The sequence below is a fragment of the Aedes albopictus genome, chromosome 2, assembly GCF_035046485.1.
Source record: "Aedes albopictus strain Foshan chromosome 2, AalbF5, whole genome shotgun sequence".
In the NCBI taxonomy this organism is placed as follows: domain Eukaryota; kingdom Metazoa; phylum Arthropoda; class Insecta; order Diptera; family Culicidae; genus Aedes; species Aedes albopictus.
In genome coordinates this window covers 14,245,324-14,273,251 of record NC_085137.1, presented here as the reverse complement: position 1 = coordinate 14,273,251, position 27,928 = coordinate 14,245,324, and the positions used below count along the sequence as shown (strand labels likewise).

At 40.5% G+C, this 27,928-nt stretch overlaps 1 protein-coding gene across 1 annotated transcript; it reads right to left on the bottom strand.

Moving 5' to 3' along the window:
- Positions 1-1,974: 1,974 nt before the first annotated feature.
- On the bottom strand, positions 1,975-27,202 carry LOC109429543 (glycogen phosphorylase; the record flags this gene model as incomplete). Its single annotated transcript, XM_062849205.1, is given in 4 exon segments — positions 1,975-3,581; positions 3,642-3,938; positions 4,004-4,235; positions 26,688-27,202. Coding segments are annotated over 4 exon segments (2,379 nt in total), but the record flags the coding sequence as incomplete, so codon positions are not given.
- Positions 27,203-27,928: the final 726 nt, after the last annotated feature.

Sequence of the window (27,928 nt, the reverse complement as noted above, 5' to 3'; positions counted from 1 at the left end):
CGTACACAAATTACGTAACGCCATAGGGGGAGTGGGCAGGGCCGGATTTATAAATGTGGGGGCCCGGGGCCACAGTGTTGTGGGGGCCTCTATATAGAAGATAATTTTGCACATAAGACCTAGGGGCAAGACACTGTGCAAACGAGAGCAACTCTGAGAAATTCGGAGTTACTCTTTTTGTCGATGATCGACGAAATTTGTTGAAAGACATCCCCAAAAGTGCAATTTTCATTCAGCGCACGCAACACTTTGCAGTTTGGCATTAGTACCAGATCACACTTTGATATGGGTGAGAGAATATCTGAGGAATTCTGAAAAACACTCCGAACACAGATTTTCTCTCGTTAGATCTGTCTTGCTCCTAGCATAAAACATGGAAAAAATAAAAAAGCACTTTTTCAAAAATGTATTAATGGTTGAATTGATGTCCTTGTGGGAGAATTTGATAATACGACAATACGCAGAGCTTGGAGAAATGCCCGCTATAATTCTAATTACATAACAGATTTGAAATTAGAATGGGAAAGAAATACAGTAAAAAAAGGTTTTCATGGCTGTGATCGCAGCATTAGATCCCATAGATTTAAAAGAAATTCTTGCCAAAGTTCATATATAAATTTCAAGAAAAAATTGTAGCTGAATATGTAGCGCAATCGCTTTTGCGAAATCCAAAGAGAGTTTCTAGAAAATTTCTACTGCCATCGCTGGGAAAGTTGCTGGTCAATTACCATAAAGAATAAATACAACAAAAACAAGCTAATGATGAAATTTCTGACTCCCGTTTCCAATAAAACTTCCTATTATTATTTTTTTGAAAGTCTTTTGCAGAAATCCTGGCCAAATTTGAAGCCAATTTCGCCACAAATTTCTTCTGCGATTTCCTCAAAGAAATCATGGGTTTTATCAGGATTTCTCCAAAAATATCATCATTTTTTTTGAAAAAAAAAACCCAACTCAAGAAATTTGGAAACTCTTCAAAATAATCTGCCAAAAATTATTACTATAATTCCTCTGAAAAAATTTCAACAGTTCTGGGATTCTTTAATTCGAAAAGTTGTAAGTCGTATGTTAAATCAAACTCTAGAGTTCCAAATAAGTAATTGACTCAAATTCCTGAAATGCTCTATGAACTCTTTGGAAAATTCTTCAAAAAGTTTCCAAAAGTTTTAGACAAATAAACACAAATGTTCAGCAGACGCTTTTTTGGTTCTCAAATTTATAGAGTATAGGAGTTCCTCTAGAATTCAGGCAAAGATTATCTCCAGAATTTGCGGTAGAATATCTTGAGCAATTGTTCAAATAAAGAAAGGAGGAAAAACTTAAAATATTGTTGAATTCAGTTTTACTCAAATGAACCACAGCATATCACATACAGTAGACAGTAATTTAAGGACGAACGGGACGGTCGAGGAAATATTCGCCATTGCTCTGTTGCTACTAAGATGGTAATCTCAGATTCTACTTCATATTTTGCAACGAAAAACCTATCATTGTGTATGCTCACTTGCAGTGCATATGCTGATTGTTTTTCAGCATCTTCAGTGCGATAGAACTCGAGATAACCATCTTCAAAATCGCGAAGCAAATTGTTAGAAAGAGAGGCAAGATAGGAAAAATATCACGGCATCCCGTTTCACCTTAACGTTCGTATGACAAAAAATCCAATCAGGAGTAGTTTCCAGCACTACTTTTTTCTTGCCTTACATTTGTTTCTGCGTGAAGTGAAATTTTGTGGTGACCCCTGAAACGTGGGGGCCCAGGGCCATGGCCCCTCTGACCTCCCTTAATTCAGCACAGGAAGTGGGGGAGTCAAACCTGTCGTTACGACCCATACAAAAATGTTTGAGTATACATACAAAAAGCGTTACAATGGGAAGGGAGGGGGTCTGAAATGGCTGGTTTTGACGTTACGGAGTTTGTGTACCATGCCTATGGGTTAATATTAGTGAATAAATGCTCATATGAAATATATACCTGATACGTGGCCGACACCTGATCCTGTGCCTTGATGTACGATTCATAATCGGCAAACAAAAAGTAGCGATCGTACTTCATCAGCACGTTGGCGATGTCTGTGAACTCGTGAGGATTTCCAGGACTGAAGAATCCACTCTGGATCTGATCGACGCACTGCTTGATATCCGGGTTGGTGTTATAGTAATCGTAGGCATTGTAACCACGTTGCTTCAGATCTTCGACCTCATCCACCGTCATACCGAAGATGAAGATGTTATCGTTGCCCATCTCCTCTGCCATCTCAACGTTGGCACCGTCCAGGGTACCGATGGTTAAGGCACCGTTCAACATGAACTTCATGTTTCCAGTTCCGGACGCTTCCGTACCGGCGGTGGAGATCTGCTCGGACAGATCGGCAGCTGGCATGATCTTCTCGGCCAACGTGACTCTGTAGTTCTCCAGGAAGATAACCTTGAGCTTATCGCCGACAATAGGATCGTTGTTGACGACATTGCCAACGGCGCAGATCAGTTTGATGATCTGCTTGGCGATGTAGTATCCAGGAGCAGCCTTTCCTCCGATCATGATGGTACGTGGAGTGAAGTTGGCCGTTGGGTCACGCTTGATGCGGTTGTACAGGGTGATGATGTGCAAGCAGTTGAGCAGCTGACGTTTGTACTCATGGATACGCTTGACCTGGATGTCGAACATCGAGGCAGCGTTGATCTTCACGCCGTAGTCCTTCTCTAACAGCTGAGCGAGCTTCAGCTTGTTTTCCTGCTTGACCTTGGCAACGTCCCGCTGGAATGTTGGATCCCTGGCAAATGCCTTCAGCTTGGTCAGTTGATCCAGATGCGCTGGCCATTCGTCTCCGATCTTGTCTGCGATCAGATCCGCCAGACCTGGGTTGCACAGAAGAAGCCAACGACGTGGAGTAATGCCGTTGGTCTTGTTCTGGAACTTCTCCGGAGTCATCTCATAGAAGCACTTGAAGATATCCTTTTTGATGATTTCGGAATGGATGGCAGCGACACCATTCACGGCATGCGAACCTACAATCGACAGGTTGGCCATGTTGATGCGCTTATCGCCATCCTCTTCAACACACGAAAGAGCACGCATGCGATTAAAGTCTCCAGGGTAGCGCTTCTCAACTTCTTGTAAATGCAAAAAGTTTATGTGGTAGATAATCTCAAGATGGCGAGGCAGAATTGACTGCAGCAGTGACACTGGCCAACGTTCCAGAGCTTCCGGAAGAACGGTATGGTTGGTGTAGGCACAAGTGCGCACCACAACATCCCAGGCCTTCTCCCAGGACAGCTTCTCATCATCGACTAGAATTCTCATCAGCTCGGGAATGGCCAGCGATGGATGGGTATCATTCAGCTGGATGGCGACCTTGTTCGGGAAGTCTTCAAAGGATGTGCGGACGGCATCACGGGTACCGAACTTGGAGGACTTGTAACGGCGAACAATATCCTGCAGGGTGGCCGCACACATGAAGTATTCCTGCTTCAGACGCAGCTCCTTGCCTTCGAAGAAGTTATCGTTCGGGTACAGAACGCGTGAAATGTTCTCAGCCAAGTTACGATCCAACACAGCCTGGATGTAGTCACCATCGTTAACTGCAAGTAGAATAGATCGTGATATTTGAGTTCTAGGCTTACAACCCTACTTATACTTACAGAACTTCAGGTTGAAATCAATTGGAGACTTGGCCGACCACAGACGCAGCGTGTTCACGAAATTGTTTCCGTATCCAGGCACTGGGTTATCGTAAGGCATGGCGAAGACGGTTTGAGTATCAACCCATTTCTTACCCTCAGCGGTATCGATCACACGTCCGTAGAAATGAACCGGAATCATGTACTCCGGACGAGCCTTCTCCCACGGGTTTCCGTAACGCAGCCAATCATCGGGTTCCTCGATCTGCTCACCGTTCTTGATCTTCTGGGCGAAGATACCGTACTCGTAGCGAATACCTGTGAATCAACGCATACAGAGATAAGTAACCGATCAAATGATCAAGACATCGTCCAAAACTTACCGTAACCATAGGCCGGCATTCCCAGGGTAGCCATAGAATCCAGGAAACAGGCAGCCAAACGACCGAGACCGCCATTACCCAAACCGGCATCCTCTTCCAGTTCTTCTAGCTCTTCGATGTCCAGACCCAGCTGGTACATGGCTTCATCGCAGGAGGTTTGGATGCCCAAGTTGATCATGGTGTTCTGCAGCGAACGACCCATGTAGTACTCCAGCGACAGGTAGTAGACGCGCTGTTGGGGATGAAGATTGAAAACGACAATGTTTTAAGAGTATTCAACTGAGTTCGAACGACGAAAGTGACCTTCATTAATTGTCTTCATTACTCTGGACCTGGATTCGCAGTCAACAATCGTTAAAGCCGTGACCTTCCTTGTAGGACACAGCAGCGTTGCATCAACAGGTGACATGCGAAGGATATCCGACCACAGTCTTTGCAATGGAAACGCTCGGGTTTTGTTTTTCATCTCTATAAATAGGTCACCAAAACAAGTCAGCGGTGGATCATCTTCTTTCCGCTGCTTGTTTAATTGCCGTGGATTTATTTTTGTACGCATCGACGCACAGTTTTCGCCACGCGAAATGTGAATGAACGCTGAAATATTTGATCGAATCCAAATGGCACACCGCGTGGGATCGTACGTTGAATGAAATCATGATTTAGTATGCATAAGGATTGTAGAATTATTTTCATTTTTGCAAAGTAAAGAATTCGAATCACGATCATATGTTAGACAGCCCTCACTCCGGAAGTACTGATGATGACAAGGACGCATTCTACGCACAGCTCGTACGCGAGTACGATCGCTGCCCAAGCCACTAGACGGATTCGCAAATCGACCACGTTCTGATTTGATGGATGGCACTTCTCCAACATTATCGACGTCAGGGCCTAGCGTGGCGCTAACATGGACTCCGACCACTACCTGGTGATGGTCGTACTGCGCCCAAAACTTTCCGTCATCAACAACGTACGGTATCGACGGCCGCCACGGCACAACCTAGAGAGACTAAAGCAACCGAATGTATCCTCAGCATGTGCGCGTAATCTCGAGGCAGCGTTGCCCGACGAGAGTGAGCTGGACGTGGCCCCTCTAGAGGACTGCTGAAAAACAGGTTAAGCAGCCATTAACGGCGCAGCCGAGGGCACCATCGGATACGTTGAACAGAGACGACGGAACGATTGGTTCGATGAGAAGTGCCGGAAAGCATTTTTGGAGGTGAAGAACGCAGCGCGGGCAGTAAGGAACCCGGCCGAACGTGGAACGTTACGAACAGAAACGGAAATAGCAGACTCATCTCTTTCGGGAGATGTAACGCCGCCTGGAAGAAGCGGTGTGCGAAGAAATGGAACTGCTGTGCCGTTCCCAAGAAACACGGAAGTTCTACCAGAAGCTCAACACATCCCGCAACGGCTTCGTGCCGCGAGCCGAAATCTACAAGAATAAAGATGGCAGCCTCCTGACGGATGGACGTGAGGTGATGGAAAGGTGGAAGCAGCACTTCGATGAACACCTGAATGGCATGGAGAATGTAGGTACGGGAGGCCAAGGCAACGGAGGAAACGACTACGCCAGTGCAACAGAGGACGGAAATGATACACCTCCCACGCCGAGGGAAGTTAACGATACCATGCACCAGCTCAAAACCAACAAGACAGCTGGTAAGATCATCAAGATTAGCCTAGAAAAGTTAGCCATCTGCCTGCACCGGATGATAGTCATGATCTGGGAAACCGAACAGCTACCGGAGAAGTGGAAGAAAGGGGTAATCTACCCCATTCACAAGAAAGGCGACTGTTGCGAATAGTTCCTATATGTTAGAATCTTTGGGGAACTGGCAACCCTGAAACACGACGTGCACCGCAGTAGCTGCCTATTACATGTTGAAAACGAAGAGCAGTGCATTTTAGTTCGCGGTGGAACACTTACGAATTGTGCGCTGTTGTTGGGTGACTTGTCCGTGAACTGATACTACAATGTAAGCTTGTTTTATACTGTAATTAAATATAAATGAATTAATAAGTGTTTAATAAATTTGCAGTTATTAAAGCTGCTTGAAATATAAGCTGCTGTCAATATGGTATCATAGTTCCGAGCGTACCACACGCCCCAACAAACTGCAATAAATTGTATTCCACAAAAAGCATTCCGCCTTGGAAAGTATATAGAGAGAGCTTTCCCTTCTAGAAAAGAAGAATGAGTTGTGGCGAAAGCAATATGATGAGAGGTTGAAACTTTTGGAACTTCGCTATGAGCAAGACCTAGCGAAAATTGACAAGGAGTTTAGAAAAGCTGTACACAAAATGGAACTGGATTTTAGCGCTAGGAAAGAAGCACCCGGATAAAAATCAACCATATAATGTTTGGTGGAAACCTTTCGTGCACCATACAGTATATCAGCTGCAATAAAATGTATTGTAATGTAATGGTGTGATTAAATCTTAGCATATTGTACCTACTATACCGTTACATCAGATTTTTATGTAACAATATATTGTACTGTTTTTCTCCCTGATTTGAACCATTCACATTTTCGAAATATTTTTTCCGTGCATGTTTGGTTTTTCGATTTAAGATTTTTTCCATGCGTTGTTTTGCTTATATAAAATGTTCTACTTGTTCTAAATGTACTTTTTGCAGTGAAGGAAAGGCAAGACAGAAGGCTAAATTTAGCTGAAAAAGGCAATGTAAATTTATTGATATCCATTAAGTGATAAACGAGATACCAAAAGAACTGATGCTGGAATCCGGCGAGGATGCCGGTCAACGACAATCATGACAACAATCTGAGCTGCTCCAGGAGTTAAGGCGGACTAGGTATGTAGAGTGTGGTGAGAGGCACGCGAATACAGGTCAATCCGGAAAGATACATGGGTCAGATTACTGTGAATCAATGCCTGAGTTTCGACATGAACCGTGACCTTTTTTTTCATTTCTATATAAGGGAATGGGGGAATTTTCTTCCCTTCCCATCTTTAACATCAATCATTTAAATTACGATTGATGACATTTATCATTGATATAGAGCCATCTTTAGCATATGGACTGGGCACTGAAAGGCTTTCTAATATACGTTCTTTTCTCCGGGTTGCAGCTGTGTTCCAAGCTTATATTTAAGTCGAATTTGTTAGTTTTCTCATAAGTAAACCTCTGAGTTAACCAGGAGTTAACTATATAATTCGACGTAAATATTTGTTATGTATTCCAAGCTTGATTACAAGTATTAGTCAAACGGGTGCCTCAAATGTTGCAATAACGGTTAAGCGCGCTGTAATGTTACTTATGTACCTCATCGCCCACTTCATGCAACTACATTAGTGGTCTAACAACACTTAGCGCGCTCGGCAAAGTTCCATCATGCCGCTCAAAGTGTTGCCACAAATAATGGTTAGTTTGCTAAACCCAGTTTTCTGGCTAGTGGGGCATGGGAGCCTAAGCTTCAGCTGCTAATGCACTCAGAGATTACCCAGTCTTTGACATAGACGATCCTATAATTGAAGAGTTATTCAAGCCGTTTCGGAAAATTTCCAAAGTACAGTTTAATTATGTTGAACTTGATAGTTTCCAGTCCGAACGCTCAAAGATAACTCTATTTCACTAAATTTTCATGTTCGTTTCGCTGGCAGGTTTCAAATGCCAATAATAGGAGCATAATTTAAAAAACGTAACATAGTACGATTTTTGTAATGTAAAACAAAACAAAATAATAAAAGAGAACCATTCCCAAACCATTAAATGTATTGTACAGCCAGTATTGACACTACAATAGGCTCCTAAAGGCCTATCTCAATTTCTGCATAATTCGATCAAGCATTTATTAAAACGAAATGTTTACTCATTTTTTAAGTATCCCTATTAGGTAAAGCCCATAAAATATATTTTCAAAAATTTTAAGAATTTTTGCAACACTCCTTGTTTAGCACTCAATTTTGGGTAAATTTTGTTTAACGTGTATGTCAAACAGGAACATTAGTTGTCAAAAGTGAGCCAATGTGATGTCTTTTGCAACCCGCCGTTTCACTTTCGTTACGTCAAGGTTGACCTCGACTGTCAAACAAGACCTGCTCATCATTAGTTTATTTTCGAGTTTATTAACTATTATGTCAATGTTTAAGTTCGGGAAAAATACCATTGAGATCGGAAAAGCATGCTTTTTTGTGTTATGTAGCCAAAATCGGGAAAATATTTTTCATTTTAGGACCCTATTCAAAACAGTACAATCCCTGTACATTTTATTGTATGAAACCATACATACACTGAAAAGCAGCTTGCAGTAACGCCAAGCATAAAAATGTTTTTAAATTTACCATGGCAAAACATGATCATCGACCCACCAACGCTTCTTGTGTGCGTTTTGTTTCTTCTCACATCAACCGGTTCGATAGCCGAGTGGTAGCGTGCCAGCCTGGTGATGTCAAGGTTCTTGGTTCTTGGTTCTTGGTTCTTGGTTCTTGGTTAATTGGTAATCGAGTCCATTGCAAAATTGAAAACATAATTCTGTTGAATTGAAAAGAAACTCAGTCTGCACAAATTTAGTGGCGTTGTGTATTTAAATTGACCCTCAGAATAGTAATTTTCACCGCAAGCCGCCGTGTATACCATACTTACAATGTACGGCATATTTGAACCTATGTATCAGAATTCACAACAGTTAATTTACAGTAAAATGTATGGTTTTGCTAAAATATTAGTATGATAAGAAATCGTTTTTTGTATTGTTACATCAACATCCGTGGTTGTTTTGTGTGCTTTGCGGACGACATGAATATTATTGCCAGAACATTTGGAACGGTTGGTTATTCTGTGTGAAGTTACGATTTGCATCTCACAAGATAGCAAAAAACACGGTCTCCTGTTTCACCTTCAAAATTTGTCCTTAATTATAAAAAAAAGAGTTCGAACCTTCGTAAAACAGCGGTCATCTCGAATTTCGGTTTGACATCATGGATTTTCTGCACATTATTTTAACCGTTCATCAGGTCTTCAAAAACGTTGCGCTTTGATGTGTCGCATGCATGGCTTTGGTTCACTTTTATATTTGACCAGTTCCGGCGGGTCACCCGTAATTGGTTCTGGAATACTACCGACAGACCCCAATGTGGTCTGAGCCTACCTTCTTAATAACCGGTCATCAGGTTATTTGAAAAGCTGTGATTTGATGTGTCGCATGCATGGGTTTGGTTCACTATTATATTTGGCCATTTCCAGCGGGACACCCGGAACCGGTTCCGGAACACTACCGGTTTAGATATGGTCTGATACTATTTTCTTGCCAACCGTTAATTAGGTTATCAAAAAAGTCACGCTTCGATGTGTCGTATGCATGGATTTGGTTAACTATTATATTTTGGCCACTTCCGGCGGGATATCCGGAACACTATCGGTTCAGATATGGTTTGAGATTATTTTCTTGCTAACCTTTCATCAAGTTATCGAAAATGCTGCAGTTTGGTGTGTCGTATGTATGGGTTTGGTGTATTTTCATGTCTGGCCCCTTCCAGGGGTACCAGTCCTAAATGGCCTTAACACCTAAATGGCCATAGCTCCGGAACGGCTGGACCGATCCGAATCATTTTTAATAGGAAACAATGGGATCAGATTCCGCGTCGAATGAACCGTCGGTCGTTAAAATCGGTTGAGATTTAGTACAAAAAAGTGATATGAGACTGTTTTCTTACTAACTGTTCATCAGGTTATCCAAAATGCCACAGTTTGATGTGTCGCATGTATGTGTTTCTTACAGTTTTATGTAATGCCCCTTCCAAGGGTACTGGTCTGGAACACCTAGAAGGCCATAACTCCGAATCGGCTGGACCGATCCGAACTATTTTCAATAGGAAACAATGGGACCACATTCCGCGTCGAATGAACCGTCGGTCGTTAAAATCGGTTGAGATTTAGTACAAAAAAGTGATATGAGTTCATTTTGTACACACACATACACACACACAGACATCACCTCAATTCGTCGAGCTAAGTTGATTGGTATATGTGATTCGACCTTCCGGGCCTTCTATCAAAGAGTCATTTTTGGAGTGAACATATAGCCTTTCCAGTACACTTAGTGTAGGAGAAAGACAAAAAGAGTTCGATACTCCGTAAAACAGCGGTCATCTTGAATTTCGGTCAGTAAATTAATAAACAAAACAATCAACCTATTGACCACCATGCGCCTCCTTTATCTGCCATTACTCCTGTGTAAAATAAGATCTTACTTTATGGCCGCCACGAAGCAACTACACATTGGTAGCAGCACAGTATGAGTGCGGTCATAATTATAATGTTCAATACATTCATGATGAAACCGTAAGATTTGATTAACCGTTATGTGTCCGACAAACTTTTTGCTTTTTTCTACACCGTGCATTTTAAATGGGCGCTGGGTACCCGAGTACCCCATCGGCCACATAAGGGTTAATATTTGCGCATATTTAAATATTTAACTACGTTTTTTTCGTTATTATGCTTCTGGATTGAGTTGTTGGAAAGAGAGTCAGAAGACTTTTGTCTGTTGATGCTTTTTATTTAATGATGGATGGTTTTGATAGTAATGAATCCACCTTTTATCATTCACAAACAATGTTGATATGGACAAAACAACAACCAGATAGAAGAAACGATTATGAAACTCGTCTTACGTTGGATCATTGAAGCAAACTTTTCTGATACTCATCGTTTCAAAACTAAGGGGCCACTGTATATGGACTATGTAACAGTAGTCAAGTAATGTCAAACACACAAGGCTACGGTGGCGCAATCTACTTATTCCATAGTGGCCATTTTCATTATTTCAATATTCCATTGATAACCCATTGTTTTCCGATTCGAAAATAATTCATTTCTGTATTGAAATTCATTACATGCACGAGATAGTGCCAATAATAATAAATAAACAAAAATGAGATCATTACATGACAGCGTGGTTAAGTTTGTGAACAACATGCGTTCATTTGTGCATTCCTTAGTTAGAATTTATTCAGATAAGATTACCTACGGAAATGACAAAAAAAAACACATTCTAGTTGGCACAACATCAACCTTGGCATCTGGCAGTCGTGCGCCACTATTCTGATAACGTTCGTCCACAAGATCATCCTCTTATCGATGAAACCTTCCGTTACTATAAACATGAACATGAACAATCAAACAAAACAAAATCCTCTAAGATCTTCTAGAAACATGGCCGGCTCGGTGCAATGTTTTTAGCCCGCTTACGACGTGAGACAGTAAACACCCATCCAAGTTGGCGCTAGCGCAAACATGTCGCCTACCGCGATCAAATCAATCCGATTAATGAAAGAAATTAGCGCCCTGTTCCCATTGATTAGAGGCTTCTATTCATACGCAACGGCTGCCTCCGCAGTAGGCCGTTCGGCGAGGGATAGGATTATCAATTGATACCGTTTAACCTTGCTGGATGGGGTCATCCATGTAACGCCTGTCTGAGGTTTGGGCAATCGTCAGTGTCCCCAATAATGGCAGTCAAAGAGGGACCGCCGGAGTTAAGCGATAGAGTATAATTTACACGACTGTCGCCACTCGCCACCGCCAAAAATCTAGCGCCGACCGCCAGAGGTCTTTTGAAAGACTTTTCCAAACCGCGAACACAGTGGTGTCGGACCTTCTATTTATAGGTCATATTTTCTGGTGCAAAAACGTGCGCTTGGTGACGGCGCGCTCACGATTCGACGACGGCGGCGTGTTGTACTACAAATTGAGACAGTAAACTGCCTTTGTCGTTGATGCTGGTGGCGGTAAACCGGACCGGACAAGGGTTGAGGGGGCGAAAAGTTGAACATGCTGTGCATATCAATGAAGTGCATTTTGTTTCTGTCATACCAGTGGTTTTCAAAAGGTCAGAATCGTTTGAACATAAAGTTATGGAAGAAAAATGTTCCATCAGATTATCAGGAACATAAACTTCATAGCAAATTTCTCTATTATGTTTAGACTAAAAAACACAAGGAAAAATCAGGAATTCATAGCAACGTTTTAGAGAAAATAGATAGAGAAGCGAACAGTGAACAGCCGGTTGAACGGCAACACTTTTTCTGTTTTGATTTCATCACTCGGATGTTGGCAACTGCCGCAAAGCAGATTATTCCTACAGAATTTTCGATGTAGCATCTGGCTGAATTTTTGTGAGAAACTTTTGGTAATTATTAGAGATTTTCTAGATGATCTCCGGTAGAAAGGCTTCCAAGGATTTGTTCATGAATGGCATGTTCATAGGAATATTTCTTGAAGAATTTCTGAAAAAGCTAATAAACTAAAATTTACCTATATTGATGTACAAATGTAAACAATTGCATGTGTGCAAACTTCACATGTCACGGTCGTGGCAGACCGTGTTAGAGTTCTATAATAATTCTCTGTAAAGAATATTGAAGGATGTTAATAGAACATTTGTTTGGCATTTTTTTTAAGGCATTGTTTAGTCATTTACAGTTCAAGGCAATCCTGGAATGTTCGCACCAATTTTGGATCAAAATTTTGAAAGATCCAATGGAAAAGTAGCTAATGTTGTTTGAACAAAATAGTAATGTAACTGCTTTTCGCATCACAGTTCATGCTGGTTATGATTACAAGTCACGATATGAGGCTCTAGAAGACTGTAGAGATCGATATCATAAACTACTCTATTCAAGTAAATCGATAATCAGTGAAAATTTAATTTATGAGTGTTCAGTATTGTGTTGTTCTTTGCTGTGGATGCGAGTGCCGAAAAATAGTGTCGCACGATTGTATCGTTTTAGCGATAGGTCGACGAGTGCTCGAATGAATGATTGATGATTGGTGAGCTTGTTCCTTGTTTTTCTTTGAAAAATGTAAATATATCTGTTAGTTTAAAATCATCCTTCATGTATTTACTCAACAAGAACTGCAAAGTTCGTCATTTCAAGAGTCGGCCAAATTTTTCAATAAAATTGTTATATTTTAAATATTTTAAATAAATTCTCCTGTAATTTTGTACAGTCCGGCACCTTACGGTGCTGGCCACACTGATTTGATCTGTAATTATGCGTGAGTATTTTGCCTAAGTTTGTGCGGTCCGTCACTGTTAGTGTCGGCACAATATTTTGTTTCAATATATCGATTGAAGTCGAGTCAAGTACAAGACACTGAAGACGACCTTACAGTTGAGGTCGAAATACGTATCTGTCAAAGGATGAAAATTCTTAGTGGAATTCAAAGGAACAGTACTTAACGCGATTTTCTTTTTATTTACAGATATTCCCCTAACAAGCCCAGGTTAATCATCGTCCCAAAGATGTTTTACTTTAAACTATAACAAAAACAAAGTACACCTTAAATCTATAAATGAATGGCCTTAAATGAGCGTCGAATGTTGCCGGAGAAAGTAATACTCTCTTAAATAAGTTCAAAAAGCACATAACGGGTAAGAACATATGCAAATTTAGTGATCCCACATTCAAGTTGTAAGTATATTTTCAATCCAAGCGAACATTATTAACTTGGATGATCAATGTTAGCCCAAAACAATCAAATCATAAATAAGATTAAAAAGCCCATGAGACAGAGTCCACGCGCTTCTACACCATGATTTTTGAACTTCTTAACACTCATAAACAAAGATAATTACTTACATTTATCTTTGAGTACTTAAAATTCTGAAAAATGTTCCCAGAAGGTGGCAAATTTCGTGGTACAAAGCCAGGATTCGCCATTTTTTGAGTTGTGGTGTCGCGTTACGCTCTGTTTCCTAATTTTGTCAAAGTTTAATCGAAAACTACTTTATCAAGAAGACATGGGACTCTGTTATTTTCCCATACTAACGGCAAGCGTCACCGACGGCACCGCCATCTGTTGAATTATGGTGGTACCTTTCGATAACGATCAACGATCAAATCTGACTATACATGTCAATAGTTGCTCCTCCGTGATTGATCTGAGCTGGTATCAATTGCACTGAGATCCAAATGAATAAGGGCTGGGACACTCCACTTATTCTCAAAGTGCAATTTAAGCAGCTCATACGTTTTTAATCAATAACGGCGCCGGCCACGTACAGTTGGGAAGGGAAAGGAATGTTAGAGTGTGCTGGTTGTTGCTACTAAAGACCGAGAGTACCTCTGCATCCCCACAACCAGCACGGACTGGGGTATTGGTTAGACGGAAAGGATGGGAGATCTGGGAGTCACCGTTGGGTCGGTGATGCGATCTATGGATAGGGGATATTTATAGTATTCGTAAGGTGATAGATTGTGTGGTGAATACTATGAAGGTCAAGCGGCACAGTTACTTGGTTGGATAAACCGGTCGGATATTCAAATGTTGATATGTTTTTCTGTCCCTTCGATCTGCTCACGATGAGGTATTTTGGAACGTCACATTGGATTTTTTGGTTACCTTGTTTTAACTCCGGGAATCTTCTCCACACCAAATAGACCATTGCAAAATTCAGGATTTTAAATCTCTGTTGCGTTTCAAACATAGGATTGCCATCATACATTTTTTTCACCACAGTTTCCAACTCCGAAAAACATTTACAAATATTCCATTAAAATTCGCAATAGTGAATTGTGCATCGCCTTCTTGAATTTGAAAATACCATCTTGGATATACTGGACTCCGGACTACTTCCCTATATCAAATACAAATATTCTCATACTTCATGGTTTTAGAGCCTTAAATTCGAGCGAGGTTTTTGGTAGTGTTGTGCTTTCTACAATGACGCGCATCCTGAAGGATTGAACAGGCACCATTTTGAATTTTGGGCAATCATCTTGGATGATTTAGTCACCAATTTTTGACTCCGGGCATCTTCTCCATACCAAATATTTATACCCATATTACATGGAGCTTAAAACTCCTTAAAACAAAAGCCATATTGAATTTTGAGCTTCCATCTTGGATTTTTTGGTCGCCACTTTGGACTCCGAGTATCTTCCTCATAATAAATATACCCATATTGCATGGTTCTAGAGCCTGATACTCATTAAAACAGCAGCCATCTTGAATTTTGGATTTTAGGTCACCATCTTGAATGTTTAACTGACATCCAGAGTTGCACTCTGTCACTGTCAACGGTAAGCAAATAGCTGACTTTGATAGGCCGACTGCGCTCCAAGTCAGCGTGCACTCTATTGAGTCACCGTCACTTTCCTTGCTCCATCAGAACTGGACTGACTGTGATGGTGTGTGGATATCACTGATAGGCTATCTTTAAAATTCGTTTAAAAATACAAATGAAGATTTACCAAGATGATATTTTAATATCTGGTACAAAGTAACAAGTTTTGCATGTTGATCATACAAAAGTTTGAGTTTTGGCGAAAACCACTAATATCACATCAGTTGCAATCAGGGATACCATTTATTCAGATTTATCTGTATTTATTATACAGAATTTTGAGCATCCGTACAGATTTCGTTTTATATGAAATACAGATTTTTGAGCTAGATGAGCTATTTTATTTTTGTATGGGATACAGATGTTTCACCTAAATTTTGTATGGGATACAGATTTTTGGACGGAATAGCGATACAGATTTTTCAAAAAATCATCTGGTAACCCTGGTTGCAATGATTGTGATCTAGGGTGCCGGTCAATATCAAGTCGTTGCCTGTCATTGTCGTTTTGATTTTGTACGGCCTGAAGTGATAGTGACGATGGTGCAATATCAGTAGTCACTTGATAAGACTGATATTGCGCAGCTCGGCTGACATCGTGGATTTTTTTGTCTCCATTGATGAACTCCGTATAAAATTCATCAACCATGTTACGGGTTACTAAAGGCGGCGCAATGTGATGTGTCACATGATGGGTTTGGATCATCTTTATATATGGAAATATCCATCGGTACTGGTTCGGATCACTAAACTGGCTATAACTCCGGAACGCCATGACCGATCCGGATCATTTACAATAGCAAACAATGCGGTAAAATTCTGTTTCGATTCGTGAAACACCTTAATTCGTCGAACTGAGTTGATTGGTATATGTGACTCGACCCTCCGAGCCTTCTATCGAAAATTCGTTGTTTGAACATAAAAACGAACCTAAAGCCTTTCAGTACACTGGTGTACAAAAATATGCCAAATCAAGCACCTTAGAACACCCATCTAGGCGTGTCTACTAGAGGTATCAGGTATCAGAAGGTCGGCTCCAGAGGCATGTTATCCTCCATTTGGGACATTTGTGCCATCGCCATGATGTAAGCCTATTTCATCATTTACCTGAGGGAGAATGGGACAAGGGATGGAATGAGATTAGAAAAGGGAAAGGTGATGAAATAGGAAGGGGTGCCCTAGAAAAGGGAATGAACGCATAAGCGCAACGAGAGCTCATAGCCCACACCACAAGGGGTTTAATCAGTGCCCTGAAAAGGACACTGTAAAACGCATAAGCGTAAAGAGAGCCAGCTCATTGGAGGTAGCTTGTGACGTCATGCAACTTTCAATATGACATTGAATGGCACGTCATCGAAAGCAGTCTCAATATTCAAGAAATTACCCAAGCAAAAACTACGTTTGAGCGAGTACTTTCTTGAAAACTTATACAACTTTGTGTAAAAGAGTCAATGTGGACATCCCAAATTGGGAGGCATGTGAGTTCACATGAATAGGCATGTCAGTCAAACGAAACGAACATCACAGATGTGATAATCGACAATGTGTTTCAAGCATTTCAAAAAGAACCAGGTAACCAGGAACTCATTCCTTCTTTATACAACGCACGCACCCTTTCCGGATAAAACTATCAAATAATTTCACGCCATGGAAATATCCAATAGAAAACTACAAGAGTTCAAAACATGTTTGAATACTCAAATCCCTTTAGAGAAAAATAGGGCAAACCACCATTTGCTCCTGGAGATTGGAAGTAAGCAAATCTTTTTAGGGCCCACTAAGTCGATTATATAGCTATAATTCTCGGGCGGAAGCTAGAGATTCGTAACTATACAACATAATGGTTTGTCCGAAGATATTTTGAACTAACAGATCAGAGTTCCATTCAGGAATACCTCTTGTGATCCGCACAGACCGCAGAGGACAAGCTTCTTTCAAAGCAATAGTTATGGTATACCACAATGGAGGGCGTTGTAATAACAAAACCACCATGAAACTCTCTTGGAGTAGCAATGGAAGCGAGTTATCCATTAAATGTGGTTGCAACCAATTAGTACAGGTTCCCCCATTTTTGAGCAGGGACGCCTAAATACGCATAGTATGCGAAGGAACACTCAAAAGTGCAAAGAAGGTCAAATGGAGACTCCTCATCTGACACATGCCAACCAGTCAACTCATGACAAATTCTGCTCATGCAGATTTGGGTTAAGTGCAATTCTATGTTAAGTTATCCATGAACTATACTACCTAAGTAATCCATCAAACTGAAGCATCTCAAATTAATGTTTGAGCTACTTCAGATGATGTAATCATCGTAGTAATACTGGCAAATATCAGCGATAAGATGCTGAATACAAGAGCTTGCTTGAAGGTATCCATAAGGAAAGGTTAAAACATACTGTTAACGTTATTCTAAGATAAACCATGCTCGAGGCACGACACTTCATTTACAATGAAAGAAGCGAAACTGGGTTCACAAGGTAACCTATACAGAAGTTACCCTACGAAAATGAACTTTTTGAAGTAGAGCCAATTGGGCAACGCACGCTTTTTACGCTGGTTTCCTAGCCGTAGCCACTACCCAAACTAGACAGGGTTACACTCTTCACAATCACAGCACAAAAAGGAAACGTCAAACAAACTATATCGGTGTCGATTGAAAAACGCCAATGGCGAAAACGCATTAAGCGAACCCATATTGTAATTTAAGCTAATTTACAACATTTGAATAATCCCGCCCTTATTTAGCCTCAAATTTGAGACTTAAGAAAGGCAACTGATTATTTCGGAGAAACGAAAGGTCCACTGCACTATTGCTCCGGTTAGAGCAGTAAGGGCGTATTACTGTGGAGGACGCCCTAATTCTCCACAGGCTCCGTTTGTGGTTAGATTTTTATTAGACCCCCCAAACCATTCATTCCTTGGCACGGTAAGCATAAAGCCGCATAACACCATGAATTAGGGGTCACCTGTTTAGTGGACTCTTACCACTGGATCAGGCGGTCCGTAGAGTAATTCTTAGCCAATTGAGACAACCGCTACCGACACTACACAGCTATCTAGGCGGATCGGGAATAGAAGTTAACATTGATGGTTAACTTCCAAACGAGCCCGAACAGCCCAATAGCAAACAATAGCAAACAATGCGGTAAAATTCTGGTTCGATTCGTGAAACACCTTAATTCATCGAACTGAGTTGATTGGTATATGTGACTCGACCCGAGCCTTCTATCGAAAATTGGTAATTTGAACATAAAAACGAACATAAAGCCTTTCAGTACACTGGAGTACAAAAATATGCCAAATCAAGCACCGTAGAATACCCATTAGTGTGGGTCATCGGAACCGTTTTCTTAGATCAAAGCTTTTTTGATTCCGTTTCGGGTCCTGAGTATCTGTGCAAAATATGAGCACGATCGGTTGTGTCTACACTTTGCGCATTGCAATTGAAATTTGTATGGGATTTTGTATGGGAAAACATATTTTTTGCATTTTAGCCATATTTTCAACTTAGTTTGTCTGAAACTTTTTAACCGATACTGTAAAATGATAGCCTAGGATGTGCTGAAAAACTTTGTTGAAGACCGCATATCGATCCGATGCTTGTAAAAATAGTTATAACCAACGAACCGCATGCATGTGTTTATGTTTTAACATGTAAAGGAATAACAATAGCAACAAAATCATGCTGTTTCGCCAAGCAATGCCAACGCTATAACTTTTTTCATAAGCATCAGATCTCTTCGCGGTCTTCGACAAAGTTTTTCAGGACACCCTAGGCTATGTTATCAATTTATCGGTTACACGGTTTTAGAAAAATTTGAGCTTGTTATGAGAGAAATGCAAAAAAGCGTGTTTTCCCATGTAAAACCCCATACAAACTTCAAACGCGATGCGCAAAACGTAGACATAACCGATCGTGTCCAAATTTTGCACACCTATTTGGGTTCAGAAATGGGATCAAAAAAGCTTTGATCTGATGGGATACCATTGAATTTTTCATTTTTGCCTTTCTCGTACACCAAGGTGTACCGAAAGGCTATATGTTCACTCCAAAAATGAAATTTTGATAGAACCCCCGGAGGGCCAAGTCTTATATACCAATCGACTCAGCTCGACGAGTTGAGATGATGTCTGTGTGTATGTATGTGTGTGTGTATGTATGTGTGTGCGTGTGTATGTGTGTATGTGTACAAAAATGTCACCTCACTTTTGGATAGTAAATATCATCCGATTTCAACGCTTTTGTTTTCAATCGACGCGAAATATTGTCCCATTGTTTCCTATTGAAAATGGTTTGAATCGGTCCAGCCGTTCCGGAGTTATGGCCATTTAGGTGTTCCGGACCGGTACCCCAGGAAGGGGCCAGATATGAAATTGCAACAAACCCATGCATGCGACCCAGCTAACCACGGCATTTTCGATTATCAGACGAACTGTGAGCAGGAAAATAGTCGCAGATTATTTCTGAACCGGTAGTGTTTCGGAACCGGTTCTGGGTTTCCCGCCGGAAGTGGCCAAATATAAAAGTGAACAAAACCCATGCATGCAACACATCAAATTGCAGCTTTTTGTATAACCTGATGAACGGTAGACAGGAAAATAGTCTCGAACCATATCTAAACCGGTAGCATACCGGAACCGGTTCCGGGTGTCCCACTGTAAGTGGCCAAATGTAAAAGTGAAACAAACCCATGCATACGACACATCAAATCACCGCTTTTTATGTAACCTGATGAATGGTTAACAGGAAAATAGTCTCAGACCTAGTCTCAGACCATATCTGATCCGGTAGAGTTCCGGAACTGGTTCCGGGTATCCCGCCTGAAGTGGTCAAATATAAAAGTGAACCAAACCCAAGCATGCGACACATCAAATCGCCGCTTTTTCTATAACCTGAGGAACGGTAAGCAGGAAAATAGTCTCAGATCATATCTGAACCGGTAGCATCCCGGAATCGGTTCCTGGTGTCCCGCCGGAAGTGGCCTAATTCATACATGCGACACATCAAATCATGGCCTTTTCGATAACTTGTACGATCAGTAAGAAAATAAGCTATGCCCACATTAGAAACTACTGATAGTGTTCCGGAATCGATTTGAGGTATCTCGCTGAAAGTAGCCGAATGTAAAAGAGAAATAAAAAATATTCGCGACACATCAAATGGCTTTTAAGGTATCCTGATGAACGGTTACCAAGAAAAAATATCTCAGATCATGCTTGGGAAAACTAGTAGTGTCCCAGAATCGGTTCCCGGTGTCCCTCTGGATGTGGTCAAATGTAGAAGGGAACCCAACTCCATGCATGCGCTTCATCAAACCGCGGTTTTTTCGATAAGCTGATGAAAGGTTTTCAAGAAAACCAGCTCAGATTACGTTAGAGACCACCGATAGTATTCCACAACCGGTTTCAGGTGTTCCGCCGGAATTGGTCAAATGTAAAAATGAACCATGTTAGTTTTCCGGAACCGGTTAAGGGTGTCCCACTGGAAGTGGACATACATAAAGTGAATCAAACCCATGCTTGCGGTACATCAAATCGCTTTTTTGTCAGCAACCTGATGATAAGAAAATAGGCACAGTCCACAGAAGTTACTACCGGTAGTGTTTTTAGTTCCGGGTAACCTGATTAACAGTTTTATAAACTCAGATCACATTTGAATATAGCGGTAGTGTTACGGAATCATTTCCGGGGGTCTCGTAAGCAATACAAAATATACTCAGATTACATAAGAGGCTACCGGTGGTGTTGCAGAAGCAGCGTTGGGTGCTTTAGCGAAATTACGAAATTGAACTAAATGAATGCAAGCGATAGATATGTGTAAGAGAACCAGAAACCTAAAAAAACTAAAGCGATCTCATTAAATCACACCATTTTAGATTCCTGAGACGTAAATTTACAGTAGGATGGATCAACCTTGTATGGAAAAATTAAAATTTAAGCGCATCAGCCCGGAACATTCTTTTAAGTCTTTATTTGCATCTAAAATTACTACGCAAAATTTTGATGCGGCTGGAGGGCGAGCTCTGTAATGTGGTTGATATTTGAATGTGATATAGCATTGGCAATTCAAATTACATGAATTTTGCAACCAATGATAATAAAATATAGCATAAAATATGCAGATAAAACTTTGTCAAAGTGTTCTGTGGAAAAAGTTTAATCCTGGCCAGTAATTGTCATCTTGGTATGAATTAGCCTCCAGTGAAGGTGGTCAAGCAGTCAACTAAAAGGACTGATACTTTCAGCTCTGCCCATACGTTGAATATAACGTCGGAATAAGTGCCCAATTCGATGATGACCTTGATAAAATTCATAATTTTCTAAATAAAGTATTCTCAGAGATTTGGGACTGATCACTGACTCTAAGGCAAGATTGATTGCGTCGACGGAAAGATCATGAGTACATATTTGACGAGAAAGGCACTATCACCTCTAGGTGGATAAATCTGGGTTTTTCATATAAACGATGACCCACTCTAATACCCATCTAGGCGTGTCTACTAGAGATACCTACTAGTGCTAGCATGACCATTATTTTATTGTGCAAATGAAATGTCAAACCCCAAAACTTGAAGATATTTGAGTTTGGGAGCATCCATTAAGTACGTCACGCTAAAATTGGGAATTTTTGACCCCCCCCCTTCCTCCATCGTACGAGTTTTTCTTATACTTAATACATTGCTTGTCACACTTTCACAAACCCCCCCTCCTCCCTACCCAAGTAACACAGAAAACATCTTTGAAAATAAAAATTTTGGAAGATGTATTACAAATGTATTATTAGCGTATGATAAAACATCTTGTGTTATTATAAAGTTCCAATTGTGTTGGCCAATAACAAACAGAAAAATAAACGTTCAATCACCTATTGGAATTTTTCTTGGCATTATCATGTAAAGAATACGTTGATTATGCACCTATAAATCGTTCCTGTAGCATCAAAAACGCTAGTTGATTTTACGATTTTTATGGAGAAATCTTGTTCATAAATGCTGAAAGATTTATCCAGCAGTCCTGCATGTCTTCTAAAGTTCTCGTCTAATTCCCAAGGAAGAACACTAACCGCAATGCGCTAGGAGCTTATACTCACCAGTATGGCCGAACCGGGAGTCATCAGTTTGGCAGAGTTCAATCTACAGGTCCACCCGCATGAAACGTCCATACATCTGGAGCTATCCGATCTCCAACAAGAGCTGCGATCCAGTTCAACTCAGAAAATTTGCTGGCCACTTCTAACAGCTGTTGGTATCCGAAGGCATCAATCTCCGGTAGATTTTAGCACCACTGGGAACCTGCACATCTCTACATGAACCTTTGTTGTTTTGATTGATGATGCAGCATCATTTGATTGAAGCCCCAACTTTTATTAATATGTGCCTAAATTCGTCAACCGTCCAATCACGTATTTTTTACACTATGGCCAAATAAATCATCGACTATCGTGGAATAAAATTCTGGTAGAGGTAGAGAAAACAACGCGATTTTCGATAAACATATTTTGACATCTGACATTCTGACAGGTTAAGTCCCACTCAGGTCTCTGTTGTAATTTAGTATTTTTGGAGTTGTATTATAGTTGTAGATTTTAATTGACACTCATAATGTCAACAACACGTTGAAGAGACGTATAATAAATGTTTAAAATAAATTCTTCAATAAAATATTATTGTGTTGCTTTTAAGACGTAGTTCTGACATGATTCCAACGTATTTTCAAATCAAGGCATTGGATTTGTGGATCAGTTTAAAAACTATTCAGATTACAGTACCGCTCAAAATTATTAATAGATAGGCAAATATATGAAACTAATTTACATGATTCTACATATAATCATTACAAAAAAAATAGTTGAACAACGGGTCTTCGAATATAAAATGTTGTGAAGGGGCTGTTCATAAATCACGTAGACTTGTAGGGGGTAGGTGGGATTGGTCATGTCAAAGTCTACGCACCACATGAATTTCAAAATTTTTGTATGAAGAAAAGTCTACGAGGGTGAGGGGGGGTGATCTGAGATGACCAAATTTTGGTTTACGTGGTTCATGAACAACCCCGAAGAGACGAACCAGCCAAGGGCTGAAAGTCTCTTTAATAAAGACAAATCAGATAATTTCAAGGAATATTCTTCACTTTTCTGAACGGCACTGTAAGTTTCATGAAGCTTGCGCCATGTTGTTTGATCTTGTGGACCGAAACACAAAAATGATAAAACAGCATTTTTCGGGTGGTTCATGCTACAATATAGGTTTATCTCAGTGGCGCTTGAATTATGGTTAAATAAAATTAAAAGTTCCACGATAAATTTTTAAGCGCAGATAAAATATCGCTACCTTCAATAAGAAAAGGCCTATGCAAAAATATATTATCCGGATAATTAACAATTTCTGACTCCATCACGTTGACATAATTTTTTGCATTGAACTAGTTGAACATTATTATTAATTTTATTATAATGTGCTTTTTATTAGTTTTTGCCCAGATTTTTGTTTTCACTTGTTGTCTCTTATTTGTCTGTTATAAAAATGGTTTATGCAAGTCATATTACCTTCATATAGCTGAATTTCAACCTATGCATATGACATGTAATATATATGCTTTCTTAAAGTCATAATATCTAAAAATAGCTTATTTGCAACCAATGGATGTCTTTGTATGATATAAGCATTTTTCTAGTTCATTTTACTAAAGAATAACTTGATTGTAAAACATGCCGTTTTGAAAGTTAGGTGGATGTATAATCATTAGTACGCCAAGTGTATTCAAATACATCTTATACAACTAGTAAGATGTTGTATAAGACGCCATTTTTTGCGCTGTTTTCAATATATAGGTGTCCGGAATGCAGTCAATAATACAGTTAAAATACAATCGACTATGTATGAAACATGCATATTTAACTACTATATAACTAGTTGTGTTACTTGGGTAGGACCGTGACGTACTTAATGGATGGCCCCTTTGGCACTATCCATAAACTACGTAGACTCATTTTTGGTCATCTTAGACCCCTCTCCCCCTCCGTAGACTTATGTTCATACAAAAATTTGAAAATTTGTATGAAGAGTAGACTTTTGCTAGCCTCCCCACTCCCCCTCAGAGTCTACGTAGTTTATGGACAGGCCCTTTTTAGGTTTTTGAGTAGTTTTATTTGATGTTAAAATGGACAAAATTCGATCACGCTATGTCGTTAAAGGTTACTATTTTGCCGAAAATTCATTTGGAAACATTTTTATTATATGTAATGTCACCACAGAAGTTGTTTCCAGTTTACCGTACTACTGGAAGCGTTTATTTGGACCCACCGCTTTGGTTGAGAAACGCTGGACGAAACAGTTTCTGAGCCAATAAATTACCAGATAGTGAGCAGTTTGGCTTTCAACATCGAATCACGTGATGCGAACCAAACACATGACCGTGCACGCGATCGCAAGCGATCCTTGCTTCTCTCACCATTCAACGGCTCCGTATGGAGGCGAGAGACCGCCTTCAAAGGGAATCTGGTTCAAAATGCCACATTTGACATTCCATATCTATTGTGAAGCTAAGTTACTTTATTGTGTCAAAATGGTCTTCTGTAAACTTACGTCTGGTGTTGACTGCTGCAGAAGTGCATGCAACAAAACAATTTGAAATTTAATTAGTTCTGGTGAGGCTATTGCCGTTTAAATTTTTTATTTTTATTTCATATTCATCGACTAAACCTTCTCGAATTATTTCGACTCATGTGTCAGACCAACTTCATGTTAACCATAATTTCCTATTATTCCTTTAACCAGAGTCGGTAGGCGTAAAGTTGTTTTTCGCCTCATGGATAATAAAATGTATGTAGGTACTTATTAGCAACCATGCGTCTCCACGAGTTTGCTATGTTAACTCCCAACATAAATTTCGCTTAATTAAGCTTGAAAAGGTGGAAATGTGGCAATTTAGAAACCAATTAAGGTGAAGATATGACGAAGCCACATCTTAAATTTTCAAGAGCACAAATCTGAAGAACTGAAAGTCGGTTTGTGCTGAAAAGTGGATCGATTGGTTATCCGCTGGTGGTGACCAATTGATCAACTTTTCAGTGCAATCTGACATTCGGTTCCGTAGATTTGTGCTCTTGAAAATTTGAAGTGTGGCTTCGTCATATCTTCACCTTAAAGGATACTCTTAACTGATTTCGGTAAAAGAGAACATATATGTTGAAATCGTTTGTCAAGGATGTTTCAAGAATAATCCAGGGGTGTTTTTAAACGTTAGGCGTTTTGAGCCACATTTCCCTATTTGCTGAACTGCATAAACACAGTGAGCCGGTAAAGAACATACAACAAAACTGCTACGGCGGAGGCTGTGGAGCATGGAATAGAGAATAGAGGATAGCGACACGGTACTGGTTGGCATTGTATTTTTGACGAGTGGGTATCATATGAACATATGAAGTTCATACAGTTACCCTAGTGAACTGGAGGAAATGAAATTCGAAGGGCAACTTGTTTTTATTTATTTAGTTTTAGCATAGAACTGCAACTGCGTCGGGAAGTTCTTAAACTATTGGAAGTTTGTAACAACATTGAATCTGCGGTAATCATTCATCAACGGCTGAGAACCAATCTGATTGAAACACTCAGGGAAATGAGATCACAACTGCCCCGAATGGCTAGTCGATTGTTGATTGCTTGTTGGTTTGTCCTTTTGCCCTCGTCATTTTTTCCAATTTTTTAACCTTCTATTCGACCTCTGCCACATATCAGAAGTGAGTCACTTGCATTCCTTTAAAAACAGTAAATGCCGCACTGGATTAAACCGGATCCCCTATGGGTTAAAAATGCTTAGTTTGTAATTAAGAGCGATAACAACGCATCGAGACCGTCATGGCCGTTTGTAGTGATGAAAATAGAGACCCAGTGCCGATGTCCAATTGACCTTTGGAGTAAGCGATATTATCAATCAGCATCCAATCTCATGATGAAAATTTTCTGTCAAAATTTCTAAGCAACTTGCTTATATAAAACGCTCCCTACAGTTTTGCTGCTTGATTGGTAAATTGTCGTCGGTGACAATTGAGAAGAAAAGGCTCATACAGATCGGACTGATCTGACGAATAACCGGCATTTCTCACCAGATGAGGGCGAAGATTCTCTTCGCCGCACACAAAAACCAATTCTACCCACTACTGACTGCTGTTAGGCGGTGCCGGTCCAATGATTAGGATCTCATCTCTGATGGTGGTCAATGCTCTCACTCTCGCCAATTTTAGAGAATAGATTGATTAAAAGGACGGAATAAAATAAAAGCGAGAGTGATCTAACAAAAAACGTTTCTTATTACCTAATTTTACTTTCACTGGATTCGATCCATGGATGAGTCCTTTCGCATGCTATGTGCGATGGAATCATTATCAAAATAGGTCAACTCTTTTAAGACACGTTCTATCGCTTCTGGCTGCTGTAAAACTGTGTCACGGCATTATCATGCGTTAAAAAAATTACACCTCTGCCGGAGCCCCCTGAAGACAATTAAAGGTCAAATTGGTGCATGCTTCCGTCTCCACCAGACCTGATAGGGGCGGTAGGACATCACCATTTAGTGATAATACCTTACCTTGGGGTCGTTTTCATAGTAATGCTGCTGCGTTCGGATCCAGCGTGACACCAGATGATCCTTGACGGTGTGGGCCAAGGCGAAGTAGTAATCGCGCACGGTGGCGACATTACGATCCTTCACCAGGGTGTAGTGGAGATGGCGGTTGAAGCCTCTCTTGATTTCGTTCACATCCTCTAGAACCGAGATTCCTCGGACACTGATCTGCTTCCGCTTCTGCTCATCGGACTGTGGTTTGGACATTTTAAGACCCGGACAATCACACTTAGATGCTACACCACAAGTATCACTCAACAACTGTCCAAAACCGTTCAATTCACCAATTAAATACCCCAAAGAAGTATCGGGAGGAGAACACTCAAGTGCGACCCGCTCGGAACCACAGTTGCACTACAAGTGAAAACAGCGATTCTCCAACTGAGATGCGGTCACCTTGTGGAAGGTCAAACATGCGCCGTCGTCGCCGCGAGTTGTTGTTTGGCCGCTCTCTTGTCATCTGTCTTTTATACCTCGCCTACCTTTAGCTAGTCGGGAGGATTTGGTCCGGCTGCTCCGCCGACTGTCATTTTGACTGGCCGCACATTTTCGCCCTCTTATCATTTTTTGTTTCTCGCGTGAAGCCATCCGCGGTGCATGTATGGATGAGTGGGTTGGCTTTCAAATATGTATGCTGAACATTGTGCATAGTATGGAGTGAGTCGGTGGTGAACAGTGAGATTGAACTCACTCGAGATGTCAAGATTTGCCACCAGAGTCACCATTAGGGAACTTTAAAAGATTGTTCAAATACAATTATAACAGAAGAGTCCTTCAGTGTAGAACACTGATTTTGAAGATTCCACGGAATTTCAACTAGCTTACGGTAGCTATCAACAAACAACAAGGGCGTAGCAAATTTGTACCTACTCGCTTTTATAACTAAACGTAGCATGAAGAAATTGAATATAATAACCTTCAAGAAATTACCAGTAGTGCCCTAATACGAGGTTTTATCTTGGCAGCTAAGCAGGTATAAGTACACTGATTGGAAAATAAGCTGGAGTGCTTTGGATTGTACCTTAAACTTGCCAAAATTCCTCCCAATGCTTTTGAAGAGCCCCTAAAACATTCCTTCATGAAAATTAATAGATGATTAAATATAGAAATTAAACTAGTAACTAATTGACACTAAGGAAGACTGCAAGTGGCAGTCGAAATACGCGTATCTGTCAAGTAATAAGCATTAGAGGGCAGTCCACTAA